The sequence below is a fragment of the Mycteria americana genome, chromosome 2 (genome assembly GCF_035582795.1).
Source record: "Mycteria americana isolate JAX WOST 10 ecotype Jacksonville Zoo and Gardens chromosome 2, USCA_MyAme_1.0, whole genome shotgun sequence".
Classification (NCBI taxonomy): Eukaryota; Metazoa; Chordata; class Aves; order Ciconiiformes; family Ciconiidae; genus Mycteria; species Mycteria americana.
The window spans coordinates 24544000-24557238 of NC_134366.1; the positions used below are offsets into that span (position 1 = coordinate 24544000).

Sequence of the window (13239 nt, forward strand, 5' to 3'; positions counted from 1 at the left end):
TATCAAAGCTATTAAGTGAGGCTTACAGACAATTGAATCTTTTAAAGTTATTTTTAAACTGTAAGGAAAACTGTGTGATTAAGTGCATGGTTATGCCCTGGTACTCAATGACAGGATTGTAACTGCATATGTAGAATGTGTAGGTATCTTTAGCACTTCTAGATTTTAAAAGCTTAACCTACAAGTGACTGTTAAATATTAATTTGTGTTATAATCAACTGCAGCCAAACTGCAAAGTATCATCAGATTACATGAATTTACCTTCGCAATGTCTACTAGATTTTTGTGTGCTTTGTTATATGATTAATTCTGTGTTTTGGGGTAATGAAGGTGCAAGCACACCCTAGATAATAAAAAAACCATCTTGGGGTGTGTGTATATATATATATATGTATATATAAATATACATATAAAAGTATCAGCAAGGTATAAAGACTAGAGTGCCTATGAAAAGATCAAACCTGGCTGGTGGAAGGCCCTGTAAATATGCCTGGTTGGGCCCACTTAGCCTCATACAGAGCCACTAGGGAAAGGTTTTGTAATACAGAATAGGGAAAAAGAGCATGATAATGCTTTTCTCCAGTCTCCTGGCAGGCACTGTTAATATTTACCCTGCAGCAGAATTAATGCTTGTCAAAAACCAATTTAGGAGATAAACTGGCAGAAAACAGCACATAGTCTCATTGGAGGCACTGAGTGATTGACTGTTGCCAAAAGGCCTTTGGAGGTTTACTCCGGCTTATGTATCCCTTATACCAGTTTTGAGGCTTGTTGGACCCTTCTGTGAGCCAGCTTAACTTGTTAAAGAGTAAAAAAAAACATACCCAGTAAGAAGACAGGATAGTTCTTTTGTTGTTAGGTAGTTTGGTTCACAGAAGCATCCTATTAGCCGGAGAGATGATAGGACCCTAAGGTTCAGAGAAGAGAAGGAATAAAAAGGATTGAGTAATATCGTCCCTTTCTGGTGGCAGTGAGCATTTAGTTCAGCTGCCTGTGGAACTGCAACTGGATGCTAAAGGGGAAAAAACCCTAAAAATTCAGGTCTTGATGGCTGAACTAGCTCATCATAGAGTCAGATAAGTGCCAATACCACTGTAAGGAGGGTAAAGGGACTGTCTGCTTGGGGTTTAAAAAAAAAAAAAGAAAAAGAAAAAGAAACAAAGAACGGGGAGGAAGAGATTGAAAACACAGGATAGCTTCTTCTGCCAGCATTTAGTCATTAGATTGGCTTAACTGCATCCTCAACATATGTTCTGGGGGAACACAAGTGCTGCAGCACGGTAACAGAGCTAGCCTTGTGTACAGCAAATTCAAATCTTACCAGATTTTATTAGTTTAAGCTTTACACTATGTGAAATTAAACTGCTTCTGTATTAGCACTATACTTGGAAAGACTATAGCTATACATGAATAAGAAGCATAGCAAGAGTAGGTCTGCAGTATGTAAATCCTTCCATAAATAATCATCAAATGACTGTTTGTCTCGCATAAGCCTCAGTGATACATGCTACTGGTATGAGAACTTAGTTGTATGAGTGCGCTTGTTCTTCCTTTGTCCTCTGATTTCTAATATAAGCATATTTATAGGTATCTGTTAATAGTATTCAGAGTAACGATTGGTTCTCGTTGGAGACATTTAAGTTTTTGTCAATGCAGCTTTTAAGAGCCTAGAAATTTTCTGGGCAAAATAGGAACATAGTGCTACAGGAGCATTTTTATTGTGCCACATATAATTCATGGTATTGTGGTTTGAATGGCTGAGAAGCTGGAGCCATTCTTTGTATGTTATATTTGAGATTTTTTTTTCAGTTCAAACAGTCTCTTATAAATGTTGAGTGGCTTATCTATGTGGAACTGTAAATAAGACTTTGGGTTGGAAATGGGGGAAGCCAGGTGAGAAACAGAGGAAAAAAATTTTTTTCCTCCCTCACAGCAATGTGGAGTTATGTATCTACTTAAAATAATTGTGGCTTTGCAGGGGTGGTTTTTGTTGTTTTCTTTGCTTTTCTTTTCTTAGGGAAAAAACCCTTCAGATGTACTTCCCAAATATCACTTAAGTGACTGTGTTGTCAAAAATGGCACTTTGCAATTGAGCTAGCAAAACCTGTGTCTTACTAGAGTCTGGTTTTGATGACAGAGATAGGAGGAGTGAGGAACATGAGCCTTGTAGAAGCAAAATTAATTTTGTCACTTCTGTGATAATTAAATATGGTTCAAATACAATCTCTTCTATCCAGTACAAAAAGGATACAGTGTAGATGAGAGGTTTATAAAGTTACAGCCGTTTAAGAACATTTTCTGAAAGTTAGTTTCATTAGTGTTCCTCATCTTCCTGCAGCCCAACACCAGAAAGTATCTGAAAGGAGAAAGACTCTGAAATATTTTGAGAAATGATTTTTGACTTACAGTTAGTAGGATGGTTACATAAGCACTCTGCAAATGCTTTAAATGAGCTTAAATACTGAAGATTCCAAGCTCATCCATAGCTCTTCTGTTTCTCTTGCTTCAGCTAACTTTCCTTTTCCTGTTATTCCTTTGCAATCCATTGTATTTTCAGGATAAAAGCGAATATTTAGGAATTAGGGTTTATACCACTTGCCCTGATCTATTCCCTGATTATGTGGAATTTCTGTTTGTTGGGGTTTTCATTATCCTATAATATGCTCAGTGACTCTCATTTAATATTAAACAGTCTAGCTCAGCTGAGTAGGATTTCAGTGTTAAATATTGTAGGCCTTTCTTATTACCAAAAAATTAAGGAAAATCAAATTTCACATTGGTAAGATTCAACTGTCACTGTCACTTAATTTTCTTGTTATAATCTTATAATTGTTTCTCTGTTGTATCAGTTTTTGTCTGAAGGGTGAGGGATTGGATGGCAGCTTTCCAGCTGTCATAGATTATACACCGTACTTGAAGTTCACCCAAAGGTACTTTTTATCTTTACACTGCTTTTTTTTATTTTATTTCATTGGCAAAATTTTACTTCATACTCAGCCTCTTACTTTTTGTTTCACATTCAAAATAATATGCATATCTAAATACAAACCTGTACACTCAGCTACCTTGCTCTTTCAGACTGGTGGAATTATTACATGACTCATCAGAGTGAGTCATGCTAACTTTGTTTACTTGGATTAGAATCACAGTTCAGGAGGAAACAAATTTTTTATTTCCTTTGAAGATCATCAGACCAAGTTGTCGTTTCTCTTGGGCCTTTTCTGTGTAGCCATAAACTTAAAAGCAGTTATTTGTAAATAAAAATTATATGTGCCCTGGTAAATGATAAGATATGACAGATAAGCAGTATGCAGTATGAGCAGTTAGCATGTGATAGAAAATAATGACCAGTTGCATATATAATATGACCTTCCAGCTACAGTTTGCTTCTCTGATCAGCCATATGATTAATAATAAAAAGATTAATTAATTAAAAATAATTTAAAAATTAATAATAATAAAAATCACTGTCTAACAGATCAGATTGCAATTTGGCATTTTCAAAAAGCATGGAAATTAATGGGATGTGTTATATTGTTAGGTTTGCCAAAATGAAGAAAGGAGTTGGGAGTTAGGAGCAGTCTTGAAGATGTACAACTGAACATGAAACACCCTAGTTATTCTCTTGAAGTTCTTATTAGCTTACATGTGAATGGCAAATTGCATGGTTCAGTTAAAGCAGAATTTGCATAATGGCATGATCATGGGGTCGCAGGAATCACTACTTAAAAACCTAGTAAATGCTGTTAATGTAGTAGAAAGCGTAGTTGAAGGGAAGATTTTAAATGGGTATTGGGATAAATTAAAATTCTTGTCTTTGAGACAGATGTCTGAATTCTCTGGCATACATTGATTCTGGATGATATGGAGATATTTTAACAATGAGTCTGCATGCTATGATGTTGTGTGAAATAACAGGCACATGGTCTTTGCTATAACCATAACTATACATTCTCATTTAAATTTATCATGATTTAACATAACAACAATCACTTTTTAATTTTTCTGCATTTTTAGAAACAAATACAATTTATTTTCAGATACTACTCTTTGCCCTGAATTTGTGAAGGAAAGGTTAAGTCACCACTTCCTTAGATAGCATATTGTAATGCATTGGCCCTTTGTGTTCCAGGAGAACATCCCACATACAGTTGTCTAACTTGCCTAAGACAACTTGACTAAGATCACAAGCAAATCTTTGCTCATTCTTTAGGTGGCTATACAAATAAAAGCTTGAAATATAAGTTGTATTTGGTGATCTATCCTATACCAACATTTTGATTCTTTTTGGTTTCCAGAGCTTTAGATATCTTTAAGAACTGTGGTGCCTTAATTTCAAGGGGAATTTGCATCTTAACAAACACAGCTTTTCACTTGGCTAATGAATATGATCCTTCAGTTCTGACAGCATCAGCAGTGATGAAGAAGAGCTAAGAACTCTGGGCAGTAGTGGCAGTGAAGGCAGCACTCCAGAGAACATTGGTCCTCCTTTCATCACGGATGAAAACAGTTGGTACAACAAATGCAAAAGGGTAGAACAGAAGTATCGGCTTGCATTGGAACAGAAGGTAAAAGATTAGTTTTGTGTGGGGGTGATGAAGCCAAGGCTCATCACCAGCCAACTGGTGACATATCCATTTAAGTAAAGGCAGAAAAATATATTAAATATTATTTAGCTTCATGTAAATGGTCTTAAATTTTATGATGCTCAGAGTATCTAAGTATCTTTGCTCAATAATTTGAGGGAAAAGAGGTTTGGGGAGAGGGGGAAGAGAATAATAATAATAATTCTGAGATCGGATTTCACGATCTAATGTAGAAGCTTTGACTCCTTTTTCCAATCTCAGAGTTACAGGCAGTGTATCTCTGAAGCTGTTAGGTTGCAAGCTTGAAGTGAACACAACTGTCTGCTGATTTTTCTACTTCCTTAGAGGCCATAGAATTTTATTGATGTAGGTAGACTGCCAGTTGAAGGCTTTTATAATGATAGTGATGTTAAACTTTAACATCTAATCTTACAGTAAACAAAAATGATCAGCAAAGTAATCCATCTAGCAATGAAAAGCAGAACTATCTTCTCAGTGATACTGAGATGGATTTTTAGAAAATGAATAGTTTTAAGACCTGCTTCAAGCTAGAATGGGAAAGTGGGGGGAAAGTGTGTTTGTATTTGACTTTAATAATTTAAGTGGTATATTGTATGTTATCATAGAAACCAAAGGTAGGTCCTCCCTCTACCACCCAAAATACTGTAAATTAAAGGTGAAGTGAAGTATATGTCCAAACTTTTTAGTATTTTAGTATTTTTAAAAGCAAAGTGCTTGTCGGTTTTTCATAACAGCATATCACAACTACAGAGACAACAATGTGTATTAGAGTGGCAGAGAGAAGGGGGAAGACTTCATAGACACTGAAGAAATAGTGCACAGAAAAATAAAGGAGGAGTCAGGAAAAATAAAACAGAAGAAAAATGAAAGACAAATGGTTAATGTTTTTAAAGAACTTTATTAGTATTTTTAGTATTCTTTTTTCCTAATGTCAGAATTTGATTTTGGTGAAACTCTGAACACAGTAAACTATATGAAAAGCTGGAACTACATAAAGGTGCTTGGAGGTGTAATTACTTCCCTTAGTTTAGGGCATTAGAATCACAAGATTATCTCTCTGCCTTTCTAGTTTCTACTGTACTGAGAAGAAAAAATACTTTTTTTTTTAAAAAGAGAGGCTCAGATGGGATCTAGAATGGATCTTCTGCCAGCTGGGACTCAGTACATTAACTGTGGCACAGGTCCTGGTACCAACTCAGTCACATACATATTTAAATTCTAAGAATGACTGTTGGCATGGTTTTGGCCTGGGACAACTAGCACTCTCCCAGATTATTTTCAGGTCACGGTTTGTGAATTAGTGTTTGTCAGTGATCATTCCAAATAACCAGTATGACTTCAGACATGCTCCTTTGGAACTTGAGTTTTAGTATAGATATAGCCAGACTGAGAAAATATACCTGAGAAGGAGTCCTGGCTACGTTCAATTTGCTAGGGTAAATGTAGCTATGGATTGCTAAATGCCAGTCTTGATACAGAATGGGTAGAATCAAAGTTGGTTTACTTTAATGCATGTGAGAGAACCTAGTTAAAGTTATTCTAAGTAACAGTGAAAAAGTCAGACTTACTGTGGGATGATAGATGTGAGAGGTATTTTTTTAAAAATATGCATACAGTTATTTTTTTCCTATTTTTGGTCCCTTAGACGTCTCATTTTTTAAATATGACCTTAAATGTTGGCATCCAGGTTGCTGGTACAATCTTCTCAGCCAGTGTGGTATCACTTTCCATATGGAAAGAACTTGTCTTCCTTGGGGCTCTGGTACAGAGGACGTTTTCCCTGCTTTTGTAAACCAAAATGTGCCAATCAGAAGGAGTCTCTTCAAATACATAAAGAAAATGAAAATCTTTCCCTCCCCACCCCAACAGTCCCTGAAGCCCAGGAACATATTCAAGACAGCATTTCATCCTTGTGTCCAGACAAAAACATAGGATCGGTTTGAACTCTGCTCTTACCCCTGCCCCCACCCTGAAGATTGTAAAATATTTTGGAGTTTAATGAGGAAAGCGTCATCAGCTCTGCAGAAGCATTGAAGAGAACAAAATAGATGGATGTTTATTTTTCTTTGTACATCCACATGGTTCATTTCCAAGGATACCCCATCAAAGTTGTGACAGGCATCTATAGAAACAATATTGAAATCAGATCCAGATTATGTCCACATCCAGTAGCCAGAATGACTAGGTAGCTTTATGTCTACAAAAGCACAAAGATCTTCAGTGGCTGCAGCGCAAATGGAGGTTTTGGTTTATTCACGAGTCTAAGATCCAGAAACATTTCTGTTCCATGGGAAGTTATTCACTGATCTGATACTGAGTATTTCAAGTTTTTGAGCATTACTATTTTAGTGAGTTACATTATTCCTTGTAGTGTTCTCTTGATGAACTGGCAATTTCTATAGTCAACTAATGTAGGGGTGAATTCAAGTCAGTTTTATGATAACTCTTTTAAAACTTTGGTGCATTTAGTACAATTTTCAAAATGATAGCTACTCTGACAGCCAATGACGCTTTCCTAATTGTTCTCCTTTAGAATGCCTACTTGACAATTGCAGCAGCAAAATAACTTTTTTATTCCCACAGACAGAAAATTTTCCATTGTCTAATTTTCATTTGGGGTGTGCCTGCCAAACTTTTATTTAATTAACTTCAACTATACTACCTCTGTTCTATTATAACTTGAACAAATGGCCATTAAGAGGTTAGACGGACTATGGAATAGAACTCCTTTCCTGAGTGTTACTCTTCTTCCCTTTTCAGGACCTTTTTCATAGCAGTAAGTTGCAGCAACAATCAAGTTGCACACAGTGTAGTAGGTACCAGTTAATCAGAGACAGAGTGTTTTCTTGCAGACAAAGGGGCTTTCTGACATTTGTGTGTTGGAAAACTGGGTGTTTGTGACAAGAAGACCAAGTTGAAAATAATGTATTTTTAGTAACTGATATAGTAAGTCTGACGGATCTTTCTTTTGCTCTGTTGTCATTCACTTTGCACAAACAATGATAAATTCCTTTTGTGCCTCCTAAGTAAGTATGTGCAGTCATTAATAGCACAGGTGAATGAAGTTTACTAGGGTCACAATATGACAAGCGATTGGATATCAGCTAAGATAAAGAAAGGGATTTGTATCTTCTGAGTTGTTTGCATGGTAGGATAGGGTCAGGTATTATTTTAGCAAGGTAGGTCCTGGCGTTGCTTTATTGGATCAACAATGCTATGCTGGTTTAGACCAAGAATCGTTGGTTATCCTACTATCCTATCTTGGATACTTGCCCGAAGTAGATGTGGAGGGAAGAATAAAAGCAAAGCAGATGTATATATACTGTTTTTCCTCTAATACTTCCTTGGCCAACGCATATCAGCTCAAGGGCTTTGTAAAGCTGATAAGGTTTCTCTGTTTAGTAACCCATGCTGGATCTCTCTTCCAAATACTTGTCAAATATCCCCTTGACCCCATGTAAATTTTTAGCATCCAAATTATTTTTTTGGCAAAGCATTCTGTGTATCTACCATCTGTTGTGTGAAAAGCCACCTCCTTTTCTGTCTTTTGAATCTGGCTCCTACTAGATTAGTTTCATGGTGCCTAGCTCTTGTATTTTAAAAAATGATAAACAGTCACTTCCTTCCTGCCCTCTCCAGGCCACTCTGGAAATATGACGAGTTTGTCTTTTCCAAGTTGTCTCTTGTCCAGATTAATGAGTCATATAAGTCACATTTGTTACTTATATGGAAGTTGTCCCTTTGCTATTTTGGAATGGTGTAAACTGTTCACTTTTGTGTAGTAAACTCCTAAATTCTTTGTGTACTGTTTATACTGGAGTTTTATATGCTTTCACTGGTGGGATGATGCATCTCCATGTCATTATAGCTAGAGGTATTTACTGTTCATAGTACTCTGTTTCTGATACTGCTGCTTCATATCTGAAATATTTTTGTAAAATATTTGTTTGACATTTCTGGGAGGCAGGAGATTTGTGTGTGTCCTAATGCATCATTTAGTGTTTTCAAAGCACTACTTAGAGCTCCAAGGAGTACCTTAATGGTCAAGATAACAGTAACATTTGATGGGGCAGAACTAGGCATACTGAAAAGCTCTCAAGATTCCTTGGAACTTGTAGTCAGACTAAAAAAAATTCCTATCAAATATAAATGTATCTAGTGGATAGAACTGTATGTAATCATAGAATCACAGAATAGCTGTGGCTGGATGGCACCTCTGGAGATTGTCTAGTCCAACTCCCATGCTCAGAAAAAGGTAGACTAGAACAGGTTGCTCAGGGCCTTGTTCAGCTGGGCTGTGAATATCTCAAGGATGCAGACTCCCCAGCCTGTCTGGAAAACCCGTTCCAGTGTTCATTTAAAAATAAAAATTTAAAAAAAAGTTTTTTCCTACATTTAAATAGTTTCCTGTATTTCAATTTGTGCCCGTTGCCTCTTTTTGCTGGATACCACTGGGAAGAGTCTGACTCCATCCTCTTTACACCCTTCCATTAAATGTTGATACGCATTGATATGATTCTCTTCCTCCCCCTCTTCCCTCCCCTCCCAACCCTGGACTGAGCAATCCCAGCTCTTTCTGCCTCCTCTCATGAGAGATGCTCCAAACCCTTAATCATCTTTGTGGTGATGAATTATATTAGTAGCATTTTACTAACCAGCTACTTGAAACCTGTTTTCTTACTCAACAGGACTTTGCCTGTTCTGTGTCTATGAAAACTACTTTTAAAAAAAATTTATGCAGTGTAGACTTATTGTATCCAGCTTTAACTAAGAATTGATAAGAAATTACTTAAGCATCTGACATGCTGGGACTCTGCTTGAAGAAGAAAACAAAATAGCTCCTTAGTATTGTAACCAGATGTGTGATTTCTGAACATACTTTGTGACCAGCCTGCCATCACAGCTGCTGTTAAATACTCACATTGTGGATTTTTGTAGATTACTAAGTAGTTGGAGTGTGATTAGGACAGCCCCATATCTTTTATAGTATCAGCTGGAAAAACGATGACATAAATGGACATGCACATTCCAGCTGTAAATGTCCAATGTTACTAAAATAAGTGACTTTCACCAGTTGTCCTACCTTATGCTTTACTGTAGATGAATATTTATTTTGGTAACTTTCTTCTTTATCATTTTAACATGATGTGGTATTGCAGTTTTCAAGTAAACTTTAAAATGATGTTGGATTTTTTTTTTTATAATAATTCTGGATCCCTTTCATTAACTATACAGATCCATATAGATACATTCTACTCTTGTCCTTCTTATGCAATTATCTAATATCCTGCATCTGTTAAGTTGTGCAGTTCTGATTTTTTTCTTGTACTAGTGACTGTTTTATGTTGTTTTTGAAAAATGAATTAATGTTTCGTGCTGGTGGCATTCCTGTCTCATTGTTTCATCCATTATTCTATTCCTCCTTAGGAATATAAGTAAGTACATTATTTTCTTGGTACCTATTAGGAAACATCATACTAATCTTAAGTCAATTTACTAGTCTGTTTAAAAATAAAAAAAAAAACCCTACAACAAAACCGAAGTAGAACTGTATACATCTTAAACCAGAATAATGTGAATATACATAATGAAAAGGGGTTTTTTGATAGTGTGTTCTTTAAGGCTTTCTAACACTTACATTTCCAGGGTTACCTTGAAGAATTGGTACGACTCAGAGAAAACCAGCTATCTGAATCTGTCTCACAGAATAAACTGCTGTTACAAAGAATTGAAGATATGGATCTAGCCCATAAAATGGAGAAGGAACAGCTGGAATATATCATTGTGGAACTGCAAGACCAGTTGTAAGTTAGTATAATGGAGAAACATTGTTAGACCAGTATTAATTTATTTAACTTATTTAACTATACAATACAAAGAACTTCTGGTCCTGTGGAAATGAGTCAAACTTCTTAAAGAAATTGATGTATTTTAGCTTTTTTTTTTTTTTCCTGACAAGTCTTATATTCAGAAATGGCTACCCTGAAAACTGCAGTAGTGCAAGACAGAATAATTCTGAGAATTTTTTTTTTTAGACCTGAAATAGCTTACAGTAAACTTGCTTAAATTTTTAACACATTTTTATAAATGTTCTTTATATTTTATTACTTTCAGCTTTAAGGCTACCCTTAAAAATTGGAAGCAGCTTCCTTTTGAACAGTGTCTTTAAAATGTTAGGCAAGAGAGGATAAAGAAATATTTATTTTCTTTGCATAGATTCTATTTTATTTGTGTGGGGCTCAGACACAGTAGAATTTAATCTGGTAGTCCTAAAAACATTCAAACTGATGAAATAGTTTGCTACTCACCTTTTCTTCAATGCAAGGCAAAATGCTAAAACAACAGGAAAAGGCTTGATTTTTTTAATAGCATATGTGACTCCTAATATGATAAATATTTGAGTATCTTATGATCCTTAGGTAGTTTCTCCTCCCAGTCACGTCTGTTGGGTAGAGAGGTGCTGTCCTTTTGCAGAGACACTCCCTGGTAATGTTTAAAGACCCAGATAGATGGAAGACTTGCTGTGTGGTGATAAATCGCCACAAAACTGCTATAGTATGCATCTGAAGTAATTATATGTTCCGTTCTGTTCATAACAAATGCAAGATAAATTATTTTACCTTATATCTGGAGTAATCTGTATGTGTCTGAACCCTGAAGTAAAATGGAAGTCATCTGTGGCCTTTGAAATAACCCAGGATGAAGAGAATATAGACATGGCTTTGGGGTACCTTGGTTCCCTCTGCCTAATGTCTCACAGAGACACTACCTGGAAGGGTCTTTTCTATGCAGTAAAAAGTACTTCTAACTTGTAAACAAAGCTTCCCCCGCTGGCTTCCCCTTCTGTCTTGTGGTAGATAGATAATTTTATTGCCAGTGCTTGAAATGGATTTTATTAAAATCCTCAGGAATACAGCATTTGCATTTTATTTATGCCAATTTCAGAGTTGAGGAAGAAAAAATATGTTTTCCCAAGTCTTTTTTTTCTTTTTTTTTTTTTTTCTTTTTCTGATTGCCTGTAAGCTTTTGAGAGATACCTGTTCTTGAGTTCTTTTCTGAACTTACTGATACAGCTAATGATTCATGTTGTACTTCTTTGGCCTCCCTGATTATTTGGGGAGGAGGTGTGAGCTCATTTAAACCCACTCTGATACTTGGAAATTTTGAATGTTCAGACCTGCTGTTAATTTTTACCTGAGCTATATGCAATCAGGCTGTTCTAAAGATCTCAGTCTTTGGGGTTTGATTTTGTTTGCTGGCTTTCTTATGTAAAGGCTCAAATTGTGGAGCAGTTTCTGTTTTATCTTGACAGTGTGTTCTTGTATAGCTGTTTGAGACACTGCAGTCAGGAGCCTGGACTACACTAGGTATTTGGAGAGAGAGATGTAATTTTGCATTGTTATTGCTGTGAGCGTAGCGTGCCTCTCAGATGAACCCTTCTTAAAGTGTGCTAGGAACTCATAGTTCCTTATTGGGGAGAGGGGAGGGAAGAATGGTGAACACCAGTCATAATCAACATCTTGTAATCATTCTTTCATACTTGTTTTTTCCTTCTTTTTTTAAAATTATTATTATTATTCTGACCAAGGGTGACCTGGCAGCAGAATATGTTGTATCACTAATGTGTCTGTAATGAGGCATGAGTTTTGGCCAATTGCTTTTTATGGTCCAACCGTTTTAGAATGGTGTTCATGTAATTTCAAATCTTAGTGTTTTGCTCCCCTACCATTAGTAGCATTTTGAAGTAGTGAATGTATGCTGTAAACTTTTTGAATTTTTTACCAGCAGCTAAGAGCAAGTTTGGGATTGTAATTCTGCCCAAGGCATATTACGTTACTGTTTGTAAAACACTTTGAGATCTGATTTAGGATCATTTGCTGTGTAATGGACACTATTATAAATAAACATTCTATATTTTCTTTTTAATGATGCTTTTCTATTCCACTGGCTGTTGTTGTTAAGGTAGCAAGTTCTACCGCTTCAAATTTCTGTAGAGTGAGTATTTGTTGGTGTTTCTAAAATGGTATTTCACAGGCATGCAAGTCAAAATGTCTTACATACATTCTCAATGGATTTGGGCAGAATCTGAGTCTATGTCTAGGTGTTGTGTGTCGTGTGTTGTCGCCCCCCCCAAAAAAAAAGTTGGGGAGGGATGGGGAATAGAGATCTGACTTTCTTGGCAGTATAGGTTGTTATTGTTGTTGACTTGGAAACCAGATTAACACTAGTGATCAAAAAGGCCTTCAGGTTATAAATTAGATTACTTACAGAGAAACTTTTCCATATTCACATTTAATAAGGCAGTTTGCTGTAAAGCGTGAAATAAATATGGAGATAAGAGATTGGAGGAACTTGGAAGTAATTTTTGTTTTACAGCTTCTATGCAAAACAATATTCTACAATTTTCAGTATTCTTAAGTTTGTCTCACATGCTTGAGTATCCAAACTACAATGAACAACACAGTTTTCAGTTTAGTTAAAAGCTATTTCATGATTCTCATGAATACCAATATCTGGAAAATAGTGAAGCTGAAAATTTATCAAATTAGTTATTCACAAAATAGTAACTTTTTTTGTGTCTCTCAACTTAATTGGATTTCTTAGAAATATTCCCACCCATCTGGGGATTGGC

General features: G+C 35.9%; 1 protein-coding gene across 2 annotated transcripts in view; it reads left to right on the forward strand.

Annotated features, from left to right (window-relative positions):
* RUNDC3B (RUN domain containing 3B) overlaps positions 1-13239 on the forward strand; it is a 55053-nt gene that overhangs the window by 23416 nt on the left and 18398 nt on the right. The window contains exons 6-8 of one of the 2 annotated variants that reach the window (XM_075492752.1): positions 2850-2930; positions 4400-4568; positions 10254-10411. In XM_075492752.1, coding sequence (XP_075348867.1) covers positions 2850-2930; positions 4400-4568; positions 10254-10411 — 408 coding nt within the window. The remainder of the gene's footprint in view (positions 1-2849; positions 2931-4399; positions 4569-10253; positions 10412-13239) is intronic. The other variant, XM_075492753.1, reaches the window with a different exon arrangement.